This window comes from Chiroxiphia lanceolata, chromosome 6, assembly GCF_009829145.1.
Source record: "Chiroxiphia lanceolata isolate bChiLan1 chromosome 6, bChiLan1.pri, whole genome shotgun sequence".
In the NCBI taxonomy this organism is placed as follows: Eukaryota; Metazoa; Chordata; class Aves; order Passeriformes; family Pipridae; genus Chiroxiphia; species Chiroxiphia lanceolata.
The window spans coordinates 41,987,931-42,008,807 of NC_045642.1; the positions used below are offsets into that span (position 1 = coordinate 41,987,931).

A 20,877-nucleotide genomic window follows, 5' to 3' on the forward strand; every position below is an offset into this window, starting at 1 on the left:
CTTCACCAGCTGTTGATATCTAAGTTTCTTCCTTGGATTTGAAATTTCTTGTTTTCAGTATGGGTCCTGATGATGTTTAATCTTTTTCCTTCTCCCTCCATCTTTGTTCTTCCCTTCCCCTTCTCTTCTTACCCCAACCCTCCTTTTTTTTTCCCCCCCATGTTTGTTCATTGGCATTGCTCCCACCTGTCCTTTCGACTCTGCCCTCCTTCCAGTTTTTGGTTACCATCCATGGGGAAGAGAGATCGCAACCAGGTAAGCTGACTCTGCTCTTCCTTTTTTATTTTTTTGGTTTCCTTCTCTCTAGAAAGAACACAGTGCTGGCTTCTGATTTCTCACACATTGTGGCCTGTGCACATGAGGTAAGGCAGCCCTGTCTCATCTCATTTTGTTAACTGATATGTCTTCTGGGTTTTGAACACAAACCATTTCTCAGACATTATATTGTCTATTTAAACTGAATTCCTTTTGTTTATCTGCCTGTTTTAGGTCAGTGTAAGCCTTCCTCTCTGACAGTGAGTGGAAGGAAAAATGCCTTTTGAAAGAAGGACCTTTGGCCTCTCAAAATTCCATAAGAATTGGAACATTCTTCTCTTTTGAAATGCTTTGTTTTGCCTTTTTTGGCTCAGGCTTCTATTTGATAGGCTCATCAACAGAGAAGCGAAAAAATGGTGAGCTTAAATGGTACAGTTAAATAGAAGCTGTAACAGGAAAATGTAAGAGGTGATAAGCAAGAAAAATAGGCATTTTTGTGACTAAAACTCTTGTGTATGCACTTTTATATTCTCCAGTAAGTCTTTCTTAGCTTCAGTGCTAGAAGGCTTTTTTACTTAAGATATAAGAGCTCAGGTTCTTAATAGCAGAAAGCAAAAAGGATCTTCATTTTGAGCAGTCATGTTTTAACAGTGTTCCTGGCCATGCACACTCCTTTCTATTCCTCTGCGAGTTGTTTTATGGTTGGTGAGCAGTAGGACTGAAATCTGTTTTCTCTTTCAGGTGACTACAAATACATGTATGATAAGAAATGATTTTCAGGCCTTTGTGCAGTTGTGTATTTTCTATTAACAAGAACATTTCACATGCTGCTTTTATAATGCTAGAGATAGGAATGATAACTATGTAGAGCTTTAAAATGACCAAAACAAATTACTTTTGTTTTTCTTAAATGAACCTGAATCAGCTACAGAGGGTTCCTGGTGATTTTCCCTGCTGTGCAGTTGCAATATTACTTCACTGACAGTAAACTAACAGTCCCACTTAAGGAGGAGCTCCCTGATGGCAGCAGCTTTGTGATCCATCTTGTTTCTCAGAAAGGCTTTGGGTAAAGGCCTAGTACTGAGTTCTGGAGTTGCAGATAGCTTGTATGATGAGTCCTGCTACAGCTGTAGATTATTCATTTATCCTTATTTAAAAATGCATCAGTTATCCTAGTAATACAAGAAAAGTGTTCTGGAGATTGGTGTGGCACTTTGAAAAGCAGATGGAAATGAATTTCCTGCTCGAGGTGTGAATTATAAATAAAGAGGAGATGCTGAATGGAAGTATAATGCACATACCCCAGAGAAACTACCAGTTTAAACCTTCTATTTACATATTGAGCAAAGTTTGCTTCATGCATTGATTGACTAGATTATTCCATTTCTGTCCTGACTATTGCATCTTTTACAACAAGCTATCTTGTGCAGGTTTGATGCTTTCAGGGTTTGTCTAGTGTGTGTCTAACAAAGGATCTTAGATTAGCCTGACTGTGCAGTATTTCAGAAGTTTGTTTTAAGCAGTTTGCAAAGGCAGCTTGTGAGGTCAGTTGGGATTGGAAGGAGCAGCTCACTTGCTGTGGAATGAATTGGGAGCTATTTGTGAACTGAACTTGGTGCACCTGAGTCTTCTAGAGGTCTGTTTCAGTGATCCATACAACCATAGGGAATATGGGAATGTGGGAAATTCTGTGCTTGCACCATTCATAACAGTGACTTTTCTCTCTACAATGTGAAGGTAGACAAGAGGCTTTCTGAAAGAGAAGCAAACATTTTGCTCAAGGCATGCAGCAGTAGAGCACTTATGCTCTTAGTCAACCAGCATTTTTAATAAAGTGAGTTGAAAGAGGAGTGTGCTAAGGCTGTCTGTTGTGAGATTTGCTGTTGCCCCCTTTGTGTTAGCCTTTTGTCTGAAGTGAGAGTCTGTTCTCATCTAGTTTCACCCCTTGAGGTGTTGGAAAGGTCTTCTTTGTATGAACAGCTATAGGGAATAGATCTGAACAGCTGTATCTGGAGACTATTTCTTTTAACACTTTGCTTAAATAAAATCTCTTGACTTTCCAGTTCAATCCGTTATCTCCTCTGTACTCTCTGGATGTGCTTGCTGATGCTTCCCACCGAAGATGCTCACCAGCACACTGCACTGCCAGGTAACTCCCTTGCTCTGCTCTGTTGGCATCGTCTCACTTCCCTCTCAGAGGTGTTTCTCAGTAGTACTGTGTGGTCTTTTGGTGGATTGACCTTAGCTGGATGCCAGGTGCCCCCCTAGTCGCTCTGTCACTCCCCTTCCCAGCTGGACAGGGAGTGACAGAGTGGAAAAACAACTCGTGGGTTGGGATAAGGTAGTTTATTTAAAGCAAAAAACAAAGTGGAAGCTTGTACACGCAAAAGCGAAGTGAAGTGAAAGATAACACAGTTTATTCTCTACTTCCCATGAGCAGCGATGGTCGGCCACCTCTGAGAAGCAGGGCTTTGGTACGCATGATGGTTCCTCAGCAGGCAGCCACTGGAGACAATGAATGCCTGCCTTCCTGCTCCTTGCCTTAGCTTTTGTATCTGAGCTGATGTCATATAGTCTGGAATATCCCTTTGGTCAGTTTGGGTCAGCTGACCTACTTGGGTCCCGTCCCAAGATTTTGCCCTCAACTGAGGAAGGAATGTTACAGTGCTGATGCTGTGCTCAGCAGTAGCCAAAACACTGGTGTGTTATCAACACCCTTCTAGCTACCAATGCAAAGCACAGCACTGTGAGGGCTACTGTGGGGAAATGAATTCCAGCTCAGCCAGACCCAATACAGACCTGAACAATATTCATGGACCTTATTGTAAGTTAACAGGCTTTTCCCTAGGAAGCCCGTGTTCAAACTTAGCATAAAACATACTGATGCAGTTTATTTGAGAGTCTCAACGAACTAAGTGCTTACAGTATATGAAACAGTGTATGACAGGCAGATTATTTAGAAACTACTGTAATCTGTTCTGGAATGTGCAGTGAGCTGCTGCAGGTCTGCTGTATAGGTACAAGTGGGCATAGTATCATTGTCCACTATTAGAATCGGAAGAAGATGAGAGAGAAAGTGCTGACAAGCTTGTGTGGGTGACATGCTGAGGCGTTTTGGTATCCTGAGTGTCTAAAATAGACCCTCTGAGCACCCTCTGAGCAGATTCAGAACTCACCTGAGGTGACCTCTAATGGCTTGATATGTCTCTCTCTTGCTAAAGCTGAAATTTAGATCTGATCTGGCCAAAGTTGGGTATATTTGAGTCTGCGTAGTTGGGGCTAATACACTATTCAGGCACCTTCTGCTGACTAATCCTAAATTAAATTCATGTGTTGGCCTTAGAGGTGACTCCTGTTCTTGTGCTGCAGGTGACTATGTAAAGGTAAGGTGCCCTTGAACTCTTTCCTCATGCACCTAGACAAAGCCTTGCTTTGGACACAATTCTGCTTATGTGCTTGTATGAGGGACCAAATCTGAAAGAAACGTCTGGACTTTCAGCTTCATGGCTTTTTTTTTCCTTGTTGATTAGCAAATAGAGCATGAAAAATGTACTAAGGTTGTATGTGTCTGAACAGAAGCTTGGCACCCACCCAACAAAGCCTCTCCTCCCACTGGTTTCTGCAGGGAATTTTGTGATGTCGCACCATGACCTCATGCTGCTGTAGCCAGCATGTTAAAGCTGGAAAGGGGGAGGGAGGAAGAAATCAGCTCTTAAGTGTTCAACTGGACGAGAATAAAGAGAATTCAGAAGATTGTGCATCAGCAAATTGGTTCCTTTCTGCGCTTTTGCCCCACTCTGGGGCTGTTTTCTGCCTGTGAAGCAAGAAAATTGATTGGTCTCTTCATTTTCAGCTAGGATAACCTTTCTTGTGCCTCCAGTGTTTTACCTGGGGCTCTATAGGAGTTTGTCTTCCAGAAGGGAGAGCTGGACAAATCCTGCTTGAAAATTCAAACTGGGCAAAATCTCTACCTTTATGATGATTAGTGAAAGCTCTTTCCAAAGCCAGTCTGTTTCCAAAGAGATTTCTAAACCCGTAGGGATCAGGTTAGCTTGGCTTTGCTGAGTATATAGTCTAGTTAACTAATTAATAATATATGTTTGGTTTCATCCTCTAATGAACAGGTGACTGGTGTCCTGACAAACATAAGCACTGATAAATTGTTACTGAATTGACGGAGAAATTACACCATCCCAGAGGCAGTTGTGTTTCTGAATGCTTGTAGTTTGAGAAAGTAGCTACTATTTTAGTGTGAAATGTGCTCAAGAACCTTTATAAGAGAAAGAAATATGAAAAGAACGAATGTGTTTTGTGGCCCCATGTATATGGCAAGGATTGAACTCTTTGGTACAAGGTGCTTTCTTTATGTAAAGATGCTGATAAGGGCACAGAAGGAAATTGTTCCTTCACAGAAACGTTTTCTTGACAGTAGTTTTTCTTTAGGTGCTTTATGCGCTAAGCCTACTACTTAGTAGTCCATTTCCTTGCAGGAGGTTCAGGTGATCTCTAAGCTCTGTTTAGCTATTGCCCCAGTTAACATCTCCCTCTTTTGCCATGGATGGGGTCAATTTCAGTAGTTTGTGCTTTAGGAAACTCAAACGGCTTGCACCTCATCCTGGAGAAACTCTACGCAGAAATTTGTCAGAGTCGGATGTATGTGTGTGGGAAGCCGATCCCCTGAAATAATATGAAATGTATTAGAGAAGAAATTGTCTTGCTGTTGTGGACATCCAGTTTCTTCAACCTGATACCCACTGTGCCACGCAAAATTGCCTCTTTCTGCTTAGCTTCTGCTATCACCGAGTGTGTCCCAAGGAGTATACATCCCAGGTGGAGTCTTTCTCTGCTGTGGAAATGTTTTCTTTGTTTCAGTGGTGGATTTTGGTGCAATTTGTCTGAAGGACTGGTAACCCAGTGCTTTGTTTAAGTAGAGCTGAAGGCCAGAATACTGAGCGCAGTTGAGGGTGTTCAAGAAAGGCTTGCCAGTGTCAAGGAGGAGGTTCTATATGGAGGGTTCCTTGGGAAGTCTTATTTGAAAGGCTGTATAAATTGTACACTACCTAGATTACCTTTCTTGATTTATGTCTGTGATGAGAAGAGATTTCATTCAAAGTGTATGCACAGCACTGGGAATTTCACACCCATCATTAGAAGCCGTTTTGTGTGTGTGGTGACTGTTATCATTAGTGGTATAATTTTATTTTGTGAAGCAAGGAGAGTTTCCTGCTTTCTTGCAGTCCTCCCAAGGGATGGCTGGTGTATTAATTTGCTGTATTGCCTCCTGGCTGTTCCCAGACTGTTTTTCCTCTTCATCATGGAATTTTTAATGGCCCTGCTGCCTCTCGGGAGGCATGCAAGGAAGAGTACCTCAGGGATCTCTTCTTTTTTTCACATGCCTATAATTACTCTCCTTTAAGAGCACAAAGCATTTGCTAATCATGTCTTGTCTGTTAAGGTTTTGACTTCATGATGCAGGCCGTTAAAAGCAAGCAAGTAGAGACTTGCGTGCGCAAATGATCCTTTCCCTCTTCCCCCTCTGCCCATTTGCCTCTCTGGGAGAAAGAGTGGTCTGAACAGAATTTTCTTCTCCAACTCCTACTTGAGAGGGTTTTGTATAGGCTGAAGTTGAATATCTTATTAGATTTTGGTTATTCAGTGGTTCTGTTGGTGGGAAGATGTTATGGGTTCTTGGTTGATGGAATGTTATTACCTTGAGGCAGGGTAAGAGTCTCAGAAGAGCCTAGAACCAATAGTCACTTCAATTTGAGCCTGAATGGCAGGCAGAATAAGAAAGGAAGGTAGAAGATAAATTGTTCCTAATGCTATTTATTATTTACCTAGTCTTGAAAATAGGATTATGGGTGAAAAATGCAATTAAATGTTCCCACTGAAGGTCATAGGACCTTGGATGGCAGGTAGATGTTGGAGATTTGAAGAACTGTATTAGACATTTGAACAGTACAGACAACGAAAATTGTTTTGCATGTACTCTCAGTTCATATTAACTGTAAATCTAGAGTTTAATTTGATTTAGAAGTAAATCTGTTATCTTACCTGGAACAAGGGATAAAGATGTAGAGGGCTGAGTGATCTTCTCATAAACTGCCAGTTGCCCCATAGCCTGGGTTTGATGTTGCTGTTAAATTGAACAGACTTGAATGTCTCAAATTCTAGTTCCAGCTCTAGAAATATACTCGTGAAAGTAAATCTCACATCATTCAGTTTGTCTGTTTATATTCTTTGTTCTAACCCTATCCTTAGATGAAGCAAAGTGTGTGGACTTCGTAGTAAAGAGGCAGACATTAGTATACTATTACACAAACCAGGGATGTTATCCTCATGTTAAAGTGAATGTTGATAGAAACTGCCTTCTAACAAGGACATTGCTACTAAAACTCCCAACAACTCAGCTGTTGCTGTTGTGATGCTGTATTCCCAGCAAACACAAGCCAAATGAAAGGCTCTTTCTCTAAGCCCTCAGGTGTTACCTGAGGCTGTTGATAGTGGCTTCACAAAATTAATAGTAAAAGCAGAATTTTTCCTCCTCTTTGACTACAGAGCCAGCTGGGCACCAAAGTCTGATCTGCACGTAACATGTGTAAATCCATACAAGTTGCTCACATATGGGAGCTTTGTGTGCAAGTGGTTCTTGCCATCACATCTCACTGCAGATATTCCCTGTGCACAGCAGTCTCCTATGCCCTGCAGTGCCTCATGAGAAAGCTCCTAGAGCACATTTTCATATTCCAAAATCACTAAAAGGTCAACTCACTTTTTAAATCGTACAAATCTTACAGGTCTTCAACAGCAGCAGTCTGTTCCCCAAGTAAGCACTGTAATAAAGTGGCAATTCCATCCCTAAAAGCCTGTGTATGGCAAATGCAAGGGAACACATTTTCTTCTTGTTTTCCATGTAAACATTCTAAGCAGAGATGATGTGATCCCATATATTATAGTCTCTGTATTCACATTGAATCACACAATATCTGTGCCAGAAAGACTCCTAATATTTGCCAGACCTGCTAAGTACACAGATTTGAAATAGTAAGTAAAAAAGTTTCTGAAACCAAGCAGAATTTATTTTTCACTTCGGAGAATTAGGATTCACCAAAATGGGAGCATTAGGCCTCAGACAACTACATGTGACACTAGGTTGATAGCTGCTGTTCACTGCATGCCTGTCAGAAGAATTCAGTTATATCCCCAACTGGAATATTAGCCCGGCTTTAGCAAAGGAAGACATGAAAGTGCTCCAGATAAATGGAAAAAGAGTTAAAAAAACCCCAAAGATGCCTAAAGCAGTTGACACAGACATTTTTACATTACAGCAAGAGGCATGCACTCACAAGTGTGCAGTGTGCCTCCTGCCTCCAAGAAGGCCACAGACTGCCACATTTAGTTCAGTAGGGCCTTTTCAGAGGCCTTCATTTGGGAGATTGAGGCGGTTTTTACTCTGGACTTTAAGTGGACATTATGCTACAATTTAGACTTCACAGATTAGTGAAGGTTTCAGGGGCCTGATGCTGTTCGGTAAAGTTCTTTGTGGTCTGGTGTCCGCTTGTGCTCTGTATTGTCTCCACAGACTGTATTGCCAATCCTAATTTTCTGTTGAAATCCTGTGGTAGATGTAAAATAGGGGGAAGTTCTAGCACATGGTGACTTTGAACTGTAGAAGAGAGATAGGAGTCCTGTGTATGTAGCTACCTTTAGTTTAAAAAAATATAAATCAAGTCATAGAATAAATATGCGGAAAAGAAAAGAAAGGAAGCATTAGTTCAGACACATTAGAGACTACCATGAACTTCAGCTTTCTCCATAGCAAAGCCTGTTTTTTCTCCAGCGTGACCTGCATGCAGAATTGGGTACTATAAGTACTATGTTAAAAACAAGAGATAAATCCATATTTCCTGAATAATTCCTTTAGCTTGTGATTACAAAAAATATTATCACTGTCAAAAAGACACTATAGACTTTTCATATAAAGCCATTTTTCCTATACATATGTAATTTTTCATTTACTAACTCCTGGCAGTGAGGGAGTGCGGTGTGAGTTGAATATATTAGAGCCATCAACACAGCTGCACTCTGCATCCTGCTTTGTCTCTCCAAGTGTACTCTCCTTTTTCTCTTCTCAGGTTAGAATTTCAGTCTTCTCTACAATGTAAACTAGGTTTTCATATTAATCTCTGGTCACCCAGCGGTTCCATCTGTGGTTAAGCACTGCAACTTTGTTTTTTATTTCTGATCAACCTATTCCAAAAGAAACCAGGGAATTATATTCTCATTACTGTTTATGCAACATTAAAGAACGTATGGAAGCCTAGCAGAAGAGATTGAAAGCTAGTAAGGACAGAGTAAGTACTGTTCTAATTTATCAGTTTAGGCCCATATCTTTCATCCCACAAAGCTCTGGCCTCAAACTTCTACACAGAGGGTGTTGTGACAATGCACAAATATGCATTTTCTTTCTGCCTTTCCTGTTCTATTCTACTTCAGAGTAATTTTTAACAGTTCAGAAGAGTTTTTAAAATTCAGCTTTGGAAGAGAACTAATTCATCATTGCAGCTTGTCAGTGATATTTTCACATTCTATAGTTCAACCTGTCCACTGCTATGTTGGGTGCTCTGCATACCCATGACTTGACTTGCCTGGTGGTGGTGTTTGTAGGAGTCTGCTGTTAAAATGGGATTCACTAATTCTATTATCTTACTGATATAGCACCTGTATGCAAACTAGTGATTAGAAATTTAGATTGAAAAGTGCTATCTACCAAAAATGTGTATATTTCATAAATTATACCTCAGTCGTCTTTTCTGTCCGTGTCTTAATGAGAGCTATCATCCCTGCACGCAGTCTTCTGCTCTTTTCTCTCCCAAGGTTCTTACCACCTGGAGATTCCCTGTATGCAGATTTATGGTGCCTGTAAAGTGCACCAACCACTTGAAACTGACACTTTTACTACCGGGTTAGTCAGAGCCAGTGAGTAATCAATAGGTTCCTGATTTACTAACTGAAGTGTGGGTGATCAATAAGGGATAAACCTGAATGAAATACATGTTACAGAGACAATTTATGACCTCTGAGCCTTTATGTGTTAGAGGCTGGGCTACTAGATACAATATCCTTGCTAGTAGTCTTCAGCTGGAGTATGATTTGCCTTTACTTTCACTACAAGAAGTGATTTTCAGATTCTTCTGTTTTCATTTTTCCTTTTTTTTTTTACCCCCTGTGTAATCATCAGGTAAGGATAGATGTGGTTTGAGCATGTAGCTGAGAGCCAGGAGTTCTTATTCAAAACCTAGCTGTAATATTTGTGAACTGGGAAAAATTGCATAAAGTCTCTTGGAAATGATAGCGCATGATTCTTTTCTAGTCCATAGTGATTCTCCACCAAGGATCAGATGGCTAATGTTGGCGTAAATTAATAAAATTAAAAAGGGAGATTTTTATTATTGTTATTATTAATGTTGTTATTATTTAAAATTAGTTGGATTATTATATATAATGATGTAGTCATCTAGTTAGTAATCTAATACTGTGTCACTGATGCAAAATAAAAAACCTGAATCTTTTCCTCGGGCTATGTGTGCTTAGATGTTTCATGGTACAGCTATGCTAAAATATTATATAGCTGCTATTGTAGTCATGTACGAAAGCAGTTTTTAGGATATGCAAAGTCACTTAAAGGTTATTCGGTTCAGTGTACGAACACAAGATTTGAATATGCAGTTTATAGTGTGCCAGTATTTTCGAAAGCATTTCACAGAATAACGGAATCATTTAGGTTGGAAGAGACCTTCCAAGATCATTGAGTCCAACCTTTGACTGATCACCACCTTGTCATCTAGACTGTGGCACTAAGTGCCATGTCCAGTCGTTTCTTGAACATCTCCAGGGATGATGACTCCACCACCTACCTGGGCAGTCCAATCCAATGTTTAACAACCCTTTCCTTGAAGAAATTCCTCTTGATATCCAACCTGAGCTTCCCCATGCACAACTTGAAGCTGCACCCTCTTGTCCTGTCACTGGTTGCCTGGGAGAAGAGGCCAACCCCCCCCTGTCTACAAGATCCTTTCAGGTAGTTGTAGAGAGTAGTAAGGTCTTCCCTGAGCCTCCTTTTCTTCAGGCTAAACAAACCCAGCTCCCTGAGCTACTCCTCATATGACTTACCCTCCAGACCCTTCATCAGCTCTGTTGCCCTTCTCTGGACACACTCTAGCACCTCAATGTCTTTCTTGTAGTGAGGGGTGCAAAATTGAACATAAGACTAGAGATGCAGCCTCACCAAGTACAGGGAGACGATCCCTTCCCCAGTCTTGCTGGCCACACTATTCTTGATCCAAGCCAGGATGCCATTGGCCTTCTTGGCCACCTGGGCACACTGCTGGCTCACATTAAGTGGCTGTCAACCAGCACTCCCAGGTCCTTTTCTGCTATGCAGCTTTCCAGCCACTCTGCTCCAGCCTGTAGTGCTGTGGGGGATTATTGTGGCCAAAGTGAAGGACCTGACACTTGACCTTGTTGAACCTCAGGCCATTGGCCTCGCCCCATCAATCCAGCCTATCCAGATCCCACTGCCAAGCCTTCCTACCTTCCAGCAGGTCAGCGCTCCCACTGAACTTAATGTTGTCTGTGAGTTTACTGAGGGTACACTCGATCCCCTCAGGAGACTTCTTTGTCTGTTTGTATTAATGTGTGTTCCCAAATTTGAAAAATTGGCTGTCAGTGAAGCTTAGCACAGTTTAAAAATTTTTGTTCCTTAATGTCAGATTTAGAGGACAGATCTTGTAGACTTCTTGTAGAACTTTTGAAGTTTAGTTGAGAAGACAGAAGGGTAGATATGTCTTTTATTTTGTGGTTGTGCATTTTTTACAGGTAAGTAGGTAGACACAGCAGCATTCAAACAATTTACAGACTGGACTGGTATAGGAATTTTTTTGTGCTCTCTACACTGTAGAGATATAACAGCACACTTTGGTTTTGTGTAAAGTCAACATCTAAAATTATAGATATTCTAAATACGCTGTTTGGGGTTTGGGTTTTTTTTTTTAATTGATTTTGGCACAGAAGTAAAAACCCATGAACTTTTCCTTTTGTTATCTGTAGAAGATTTTGGTACTTTATAAAAGTGTTTGTTAAACTTTCAGGATTTTTTTAAAAAAATCAAAATAACAAGCTTTTCATTACATAATCATCGAATTTATAAGATTCCAATCTTTGTACCATGTGAGCACCTCCCAGTGTTTAATGCCTTCTATTTGCACTGTAGTTCTGCCTTTTGCACATCAGATCTGAGGCTGAGTGTGACCAAGGAACTTGCCAAAGCAACTGTTATACTGGACAAAGCAGGGATTTGAACCTGACACGTTTGTATTCATTATGGATGGTATTTGATAAAGTTCTCTGGTCTGCTGTAAAGACTGTTGTTTCTGAATTAAACTTCTCTGCTTCCTACATCTAGAACTTGGAGGAGTTCTCAATTCAAGTCAGTCGCAACAATGTAGGTTTCTTGTTAATTGTCAAATGATTAAACTCCAATGGCCATCAGTAGGCTTCAAACTTAACAGTTGATATTAATGGAACAGATTATGCCTTTCAGCCAGTTTAGAGGTGCAACAAGGCTGTATTACCATAAGCCAGATTCAGCTGTTTTCAAAGCACTTTGATAAGGAAATAATGATTTTGAAAATGCGCGAGACAGCATTGCATTCCTAACTTTACGAACTTACTGCTGTGGTGGAAACAATATGCATGGACTGTTGGCATTATAGGTACATTCTAAGATGACTATAGTACTAAGTAGATTGCAAAATAATTTTTGACTAAAGGAGCAAATATCATGCAGTTTCTTTAAAGAGCAATCTTGCAGACATTTTTTACGCTTATGTAGAAGTAATGGTAGGACGTGTCGTATCACTGCTTGATCTACATCTTTATGTATGCAAGGAGTTATTTTAAAGTTAATGCAAAACTAGATCCCTTAAAGGCTAAGAATTTATTCTTCTGAGCAGTTTATGTGTGTGAGCTCTTAAAAGAAGAGGGAGCATAATGGTATATTAACAAAGAATGTGATCAAAACTTCCCTGAGAAGTTTTTCCCTGTCCTGCTTACTAGATAGGCTGAGGGGAAGATGGGATTTGGAGGTGACTGGTCAGTCTTACAGAAACGCAATATTGGAACAGAGTTTAATTTGTTTTAATTTCTCCATAGGCAAACAAGTGTCCACCTGGGACCACCATATTCAAGGGACATCAAGAGGAAACGAAAGCCAGCTGCAGCCTCCATGTCTAGCCCAACATCAGGTAACTTGCCAGCATTTTTAAGTCATGTATCTCTTGAGCAAAGTGACACAGGCAAAAGTAGTGTTACCTTGGTTTGAAACCAGTGAAAGGTGTGAGAGAGCGTATCGTGTGTTTTTGCATAGCATCAAAAGCTGTCTATTAAACAAATTTTTGGTGATGTAGCTATGCTAGGTTAATATATTTTACAGTGCTTCACTGTATAGTGGATAGTAATCTGTTTCTTTGTGAGATGTTATTTCTGCTGTCCTAAATTATGCAGTCCATGGTAATAGGGAGTTGATCAGTATGCACAGTGTGTTCCTTCAGTGTTGGTCTGGCATTAGCTGGTGGCTCTGATGCCCTTTGTCAGGGTATTTGTAGATACTTTCACAGGAGCAAAAATCTGGCAGTTTTTCTGTCATCACTGGATGAGACCACCTATTATTCCCTGGAGGTTGTCTTACTCTTCTGGATGAAAATAGTTACTTTTTTCTTTTTCGTGCTCTAGGGATGTAGTCATTAAAACGCTGGTCTATTTTCATGCGGCATATTTCTGGAAAGTGATTGATGACTCATCAGAATCTGAAAGTTTTAATCTGCAGAACACAGAGGAGTTTAGGATGCTACTTTCTGGCCTCTCACAAGTCCCTGTCTTGTGACTATCAAGCAACACATGTTCTTCCAACTAGTTTATTAAAAAATTGTTCTTGTAATCCAGTAACAAGGCAGTGGGTAAGCTGATGGGAAGAATGGAGATGTGAAAACAGGGGAAAGGCCAAAGAGACTGATGATAAATAAAAGGAATGAAATTCGTCTTTCTTTCTTGGGCTGGTGGTTAGACAGTAAAATAATGAAGTAGGAAAGAAAGTTGTGCTTTCTCTCCAGGTCACAGATCTGAATTACAAACAGTCTGAAAGGTTCTGTATTAAAAAAGAAAAGAAAAGAACATTATTAATCTGTTGCTCAACGTGTCATCTGTTATCAACTCTTTATTTAGGATATTCTTTCCTGGCTTTTGCATATTCCATTTTGGGATATTCAAAGTTCTGTAGTGAAAGGGATAGTAAAATCATGTATCTAGCCACAGAATTTTAGCACTGGAATACTAAGTTTTCTTGGTATGAATGCTAATACCTCACTGTCCCCAGTTACCTGTCCATTCATTTACTGTTCAGACTGTATTCTGTACTGCATTGCTGGTCATGTTCTATAAGGACAGCTTCCGTTTTTATGCCTACATGTTTCAGAATATTGTGTAAATTGTACTTACCTGACTAGGCAAATTGTACAGTGAACACTTTTTTGAAGAGTTGAAACTGCATCTGGAGTAGAACTTAGCAATGGAAATAGCAACAGGGGTTTGGAAAGTTTTCTTTTTCTCGATGGGAGAGAAAATTAGAGTCATGTATTACAAAATAAGGAATGAGTGTAGAAACTAGAATATGAACTTGCTTGTACTGATCTTTAGGAGACAAGTGCTGCAATGGTCAGAAGTGGTAAAGATCTCTTCCTTAGACCCTGTTTAGAAATATCCCCAACAAAGTGAACAACTATGGGGTGGGGTTTGCTACAATTCTGACTTTTGGAAAGAAACTTTTATGATTGGATAACTGAAACTGTGTCCTAGATGACTTTCTACAACAGACTCCCAGTTGTAGCTGGAGCACAACCTGGACATGTAACTTGCAAAGTACTGAAATCTGATATTATTTCTGTCAAAGGGGGGGTCTTACTATGGAATTACTAAGGCCTAAAAAAATACATTGTATTACTCTGCAATAATGTAGAATTATCTGGAGACTCTTGTGCTTGTTAGATATTGATGAAATAGATAAAGATTTTTCTCCCTTGCCATGCATCTACTCACCCTTGCATAAATGCCATATACTGGGGTTCCCCTATACCTGTGGAATCATGGCAGCCTCTTTTTCTCACTACAGATGCTTATGTTTGTGGTGTTTTACCTCCTTTGCAAAAGGTGAAGCACAGGTGAATCAGAACACAGTCCCTTGCCTACCAGTGCAGGCACACGAAGTGCTGGATTTCTTCACCTTTAAATATCTACTTAGCTGAGTCCAGCTGCTCTCGTCTCACTTGTTGACCAGGTCCTGCTTCAGTGATCTTCTTTTTTGCAACCTGAGTGCCCCGTGGAGGTGAAGGACACAGCCTGAGCTGGCTTCATCAGTCAGCAGAACAAATGGGCTTGCTCTGCCGAACATCGGGCCATCTCGGATTCCACCTCTTTTATAGAGATGAGTGATGAAGAGGAGCTCGTTCCGCTTTGCCGCTGTATTAATACACATCAGGGGCCAGCTCCCGGCACTAAATCACGCTACTGCATACATCTGTTATCGGACTCCTCACCAGTGTGATGAACAAGACTGCAGATAGAGGCTTTCTCGTGTCATTCTTTATAGGATTTTCCTAAAAGAATAAATAGCTCAAATCTCTGCCAACACTATCCCCTGTCATTGTGATGAATTTAGCTTCTTTCTTAAACATGCAGCTACAAATCTTCCCCTGTCGCCTCACCCCCCCCACTATCCACAGAAAGTTTTGAGTCGAATTTGGCTGAAATCAGAAGATGCTAATAAAAGGCAGATGAGATGTGGATGCTATTTCCTTTCTAAGTGCAGGAATGAGAGAAGGGAGCTAGAGATAATGTTTATTTGGGAACCAAACAAACTAAGTTTATTCCATGTCCTCTCACATACTTTCATGAATGTGAGTATTTATGAGTTCTGGTAAAGCATCTTTTGCCAGAGACCCCTGTATGAACATCAAAAAACATGCATTGCTGTAGCAGAAGTACCTTAGGTCTCTATTGTGTTGTTATAGTATTAAACTTCTGGTATTAATCCTGTTCTTTGAGGCTAACGGGCCTAAATACCATAACTGAGGTATCTGTTGAGAGCAACAAAAAGTTGGTAGAAATTCAGAATTAATTTGCACTTCAAGAAGTGACTTATCAAATTAAGTTGAGCAAACATGCAAATGTTCAGAGAGATTGAAAATTAAAGTCAGTGTCTTCTACACTACGCAGTCGAACAGTGTGAGCCCTAAAGCATAAGGCTTTTACCGGCTAAGAACAAAAGTCTGACTGGTGCAGTTTGGCAGTAGAGTAAGGAAATCTGGAGGAAGTTAAGACTGACTCTACTGGATTAGACCAGAGGTTCATCAAGCTTAATGACCAGAAGCCAGTGCCTAGGGAGAAACAAAGTCTGTGGTGAGAAAGTTCCTTTGAGCTTTCAGTGATCTAAGACTTTGAAGGCATGGGTAGTATCCTTGTGTTTAGTTACTTTCCATTGCAGTACAGTAGATTTGGAATAATGTCCCCAGTTGCACAGTAGGGCTTGTCTGAGAAATACTGCATGAAATGTTATTCTCATGGTAGTTATTCTTTGGTTTGAAAGGGATCTGATGAAGACTGTCATGTCTGTTTTCACTTTGCCAGATTAGGCTGCAAGTACAGATGGTTGTGCCATAAATGGTGAACAACTGTCGATCTGTACACTGATGTTTTTAGTGTTTATGTGGTTCAATCCACTAGGTATGTAGCAGTGCACGTGGTAGCTGGCATCCTTTTCAGCTCTTACAGTGAGTTGGGTGTAAAAATCTGCATAAACAGATTTTTGTCTGCCTTGTCATGTATTTGCACTTAGCTTGTGAAAAACTAATTTCTAAAAGGTGCCAGTTAGCAGCCTGTGAAACTGCTTATCAGAGACCAGTCTGATGAGTACTAGCAATTTGGTGAATTTTCCCTCTTGTACTTCTTGCTAATCATTCATTCTTTTTCAGGGTGGTGGTTTGTCATACCCAGCAGCAAGAAGCCTGCTTCAGTCCTTTGCTTTTTTTCTTTTTATGAGCAAAGATCGAGAGCCTGTGTGGGGAGGCTGCTAACAAGGGTCACATAGTGTAGTACTGGTTAGTTTAAGGACTTTGAGGGTTTTTTTCGTGTTTCATATGACCTTCAGATGGAAGAAGTTGGTGGGCTAGACATAAAATATGCAATATATTGTTATCAGCTATGTTGTTGTGGCTGTATGGGAATGACTCACTGTTTTGGATGTGCAGAAGCAGCATTGTTGGGGTTCCAGGTCTACTGAGTGTGGAACCTCAAACATTGAACCAACTTTTTATTTAAACTTCAAAGCAATTAGTCCTCTAGTTGAGGCTTGTTATCCTTGAGGCCTGTTTATCCTTCATCCACTACAGAGCAGCAGATGCAACTTGTAATTAAAACACACAAACAATTATTATCTGTTATGAGACTACAATGAAGAAGAGATGTGTTTTGTATTGAGGCAGTTACTTGTTAAAAAAAATCTGTTTGCCCCAAAGACTCCTATGGCAATTACTCTACCCTGCCCTGTTCTGGTTGTGGGGATTGAGTGTTTCAGGATACTGAGAATGGGAGTAAACTCTCATATCTCTAGGTTTCTGGCAATCCTTCTTGAAATTTGTATGACTGTTGGGTTGAGCTAAGGATCTGCAAGTCTCTTGTGCTATTATAATCTGTCCCATTTGAAGCAGTGTTTGTACTGAGAAAATGAGAATGGATTTCAACCTAGCTTGGCAAGTAGCTTCTTGTCGTAATGTGCTGATTTACCATGTTGGATATATGTGGAGGTTCATGCTACTGCCTTTACCGTGTGAGAAGGAGAGGTATTTTTTCCTCTCTAAAGGAGCTTTGCAACCTGAAATTTGCCATGCCTTCAGAGACTTTCAAAGTTTCAGATACAGGGTTAATTGAGTCTTTGCAAAGAATTCAATTTATCTTCAAATGAGTGATTGTGAATTGATTCAGTTTATGTATGGAACAGCTAAAACTCTTGATTTTCAACAGGAACTCTAAGGGAAATTAGAGTTTTGAATGTGTGACTCATTAAGGTGAAGGTGTTAATGCTATCAAGAACCTGTATTTCAAAGGAATTTGGATGGAAAACTTGTAGGAACTCAATAAATAACAGTTTCATAAAAGAAATTATATATATGAGGCATTTGCCATGAAGTCACTTGTTCTAACTTTTTTTTTATTGCCCTTCCCTATTCTCTTCCTCTGTTCCCCCTTTCCTGCAATTTTATATTCCAGCAACTTTATCTGTCCACATGGATGCAGCAGAATCAGAGCTACCAGCAACACCATCCTTGAGATCCCAGAACTCTGAGTGGACTGGGAAAACACCAGCAACTGAGAAATCTACTATTGCTGCCTCCAGTAACTTTTTTAAAATGCCACCAGAGAAGAACCTTGGATACAGCTAAAAGGACGCATTGCAACTATAAAAGCTTGCTCGATTTTGGAAGTGTTTGGTTCTGGTGTGTATCTGCACCAAACATGTTGTTTGGTAATAGTGGTATCCTCAGTACTGGTGTGTGATGCCTCCCATCATCCAGACTGATCTGTGTGCCCCACATACCTAAGTCATGTGTGTGACTCTATGTTTAGGAAAAGGTAATCAGTGTTGGGACCGCAGCGGCTTTTAAAAATATTCTTGCTATTGCTGTATTTATTATGCATTCATCTCTTTCCCTGATGCCAGCTTATATGTAATAGGTCATGTACAGATTCTTTTGGGTTTTCGGATCTTTATTCACCCCTTGGACATGATGCTTGTTTGTATGTTTGGCATTTTTGGGGGTGAAAGTCCCACTGCCACTCAGGGAGGCAGAATTCTCTCCCTGCTTTCTTCCAGGCCAGAGGGATTTCTTGGCTGGGGAACGAGGAGGGAATGCAAACAGGTTGAAATATGGAACCTGAATTCTCTGTTAACAGACGGTTTTCAGACCATGTGCTAATGGACTCAAATCATGTTGCTTTTGGCAAAGCAAATATGGTACTTGTCCATGTAGAAATTGCAATTGGCTCACTGGCAGCATCATCATCCGTTAGACCTTTTTCTTCTCCCTTGTTCTGAGTGTCTTTAGTCTTGTGTATTGCATGTTCATTCTTAAACCTCCTGCTGGATAAGGATTTAGGAGAACTACTTTGGCACAAATATGTATGTAAGCTGGTGTCCTGGAAAAGAACCTGGGTCCCTCAATATCGTTGGAGTATGGTAGAGGATATACAACACTTCCATATCTCAGTGTATAAATTAAAAAAAATTCTGTTAGTGTTTCTAAAGGATGCTTACTGTTGAAGTTAATATGCCATTGAACAAAAAAGCCACCTAAAGTGTCACCTGAGTTCAGAGCGTTATGGGTATTGATCAGACTCCTTCTGTCTCCTGCTTTCCCTCTCCTCACAAGTATTGTCTGCTGTACCTACTGGGGGTGTCTCCACCTGCTGATGATTACACATTACACTGCAGTGAACGCTAAAGAGATTCTCTTCATAGAACTTCCACTTGGTCTTCTGTTACTTTCTGTGTTGCAGAATATATATTGGACAGTGATTTCTTCCCTCTCTTTCCTTAAATAACTCTGGAGCTTATCTTGGGCTGTGTTTTCAGAATATGTACCTGCATAGCATGTGTCAAGGAACAGGTGGCCTCACAGCTTCTTAAGTCCTGTAAAAATGGGATATATTTGTATGAATAGAACTCTTTGCTTTCTTCATTGTGTGGAGCTTTCAGACAGGACGATCTAAACTTTTGAAATTAATTTTGATTGTGGAAGTGCAGTAGCACTCTTAAGTAGACAACAAAATTTGCATGTTTTTAGTGGTTTCGCAGTGTTCTGCTCTGCCTTATAAATCAAATAGCTGAGTTACAGATTTGATTGTGAGAATATGAAGCAGTGATTTATATTTAACTCTGTATTAAAATGTTAAGTGGTCATAACATACACAAAACAGAAATTGAATGACTTGCTAAATCACAATTGACAAATATAGTTGGTTATACTACAGACATACTGTCTGTGTCTGATCCCCTAATACCTACTTATTCCTGGGGAGATATCCAAATTGGATTTATATTTTGCAGCCCAAGCAAACTGTCGGATCTGTCATTGTAAATCCATCTCAAAACCTTTTTTTTTTTTTAGGGTGGTGCATTTTTACCTTAATGGAGGAGTACAGAGGTGTGTTTGGATTACAGGGCAAGCTGTAAGGCTTTTGTGGAGGAAGGAGTGCTCCTGTTTTGAAGTAGTCATTGGTTTGTCTTATTTGTAGTTATTTTGAGCAATTGTGTCTAAGGAGTAGCACAAGAAGTTTCAGCACTGGAGGGCCTTTAATCTAGAATATGTGAGGGGAAGGTAAATCTGAAGATGAGTAGCTTGACTATCTAATACTCGTGAATACAGGTGGTCACATACTCCTGACAACCTGCAGATAAATTTTAGGATTGGAAGCCTTGTAATCTAAACTGCATGCTGTTCCAGTGACAAGGAGTGGTTCCCTAGAAGAACTTTTGTGAAATTGAGTGGGTTTGATCTCACAAAGGACCCTCCACAACCTCTCTTGGTTTGAGTCTATTCAACAGACTTACTCAGATTACTGATCATTCAGATAAAATTTTATATTTAGCCTTTGTATTCCTCTTTTTAAAACCAATTCTGATATATCTTGCTACATTCTGCATATTGTCCAGAGTAGTTCTTTCTCTTCTGTGGTGTCATGATGGTTTTAAAACTTGCGTAAGAAAATGTTAGGGAATCCAGAGCCTTCATCTCATTGCAGTGGGTGGGAGGTGGGTTGCCATGCTTCATGTGACTTTTCTCTGGGGGCAAAGATAATTTATCAGATTTTCCTATTGAGGTCAGTAGCACTGTTATCTGGTTAAGCCCTTACTTAGGTTGTAAGCTCCTAAAAGATATTTCTTGTCCTGAAAGGCTGTATGTACCTGTGGCAGTACTGAAGAGTAACTGTGGCAGGTCTTGTCTTAGCAAACCATACTTTCTACTACGGCAAATTTCTGGAAGCGTCCGGAGACTCAAATTATTGCAGCTGCCCTGTCTTTCCTATTTCTACGTTAGAATCCATTTACAGGTCAGTTGCATTCTCAACCAAATTTGATTCTCCTGAGGCAAGCTAAATGAATCATGTATTTTGTTACTCCTGGGTATTTATCAAAATTTATCTTCAGACTTCAGTAAGTTGATACAGATTTTAATATCTGCAGCATTCTTAGATGAATAAAATACGTTCATGGCTTTGTCTCTTTTATTCTCTAAGGCAGATTTCTTTGAACTCACGCTCTGCTCACACAGTACTCGCTGTGAAGGATGCTGCTTCCAATATGGATTACTTGAGTAGAAAAGAATAATAACATATCTTGATTTGGTAACTGTGCTTCTACCAAGATGGTCCAGTATATGATTATGGCTTTAAAGATGCACAGCTCACTCATGTTCCATTTCTTGTCAGCCAGGACTCCCCAGTCTTTTTCCGATT

The 20,877-nt window shown here is 40.2% G+C and overlaps 1 protein-coding gene across 8 annotated transcripts in view; it reads left to right on the forward strand.

The window, feature by feature from the left end:
* The window catches only part of GPATCH2L (G-patch domain containing 2 like), a 35,806-nt gene extending 15,159 nt beyond the window's left edge, over nt 1–20,647 (forward strand). For 4 of the 8 annotated variants that reach the window (XM_032691314.1, XM_032691315.1, XM_032691312.1 and 1 more), the window contains 4 exons: nt 308–362; nt 2,319–2,404; nt 12,469–12,560; nt 17,632–20,647. In XM_032691314.1, coding sequence (XP_032547205.1) covers nt 308–362; nt 2,319–2,404; nt 12,469–12,560; nt 17,632–17,804 — 406 coding nt within the window. In that variant the 3' untranslated portion in view covers nt 17,805–20,647. Of the gene's footprint in view, nt 1–215; nt 256–307; nt 363–2,318; nt 2,405–12,468; nt 12,561–14,644; nt 15,060–17,631 lie in introns of those variants that run through there. The other 4 variants (XM_032691317.1, XM_032691316.1, XM_032691319.1 and 1 more) reach the window with 4 other exon arrangements.
* The last annotated feature ends 230 nt before the right edge of the window (nt 20,648–20,877 follow it).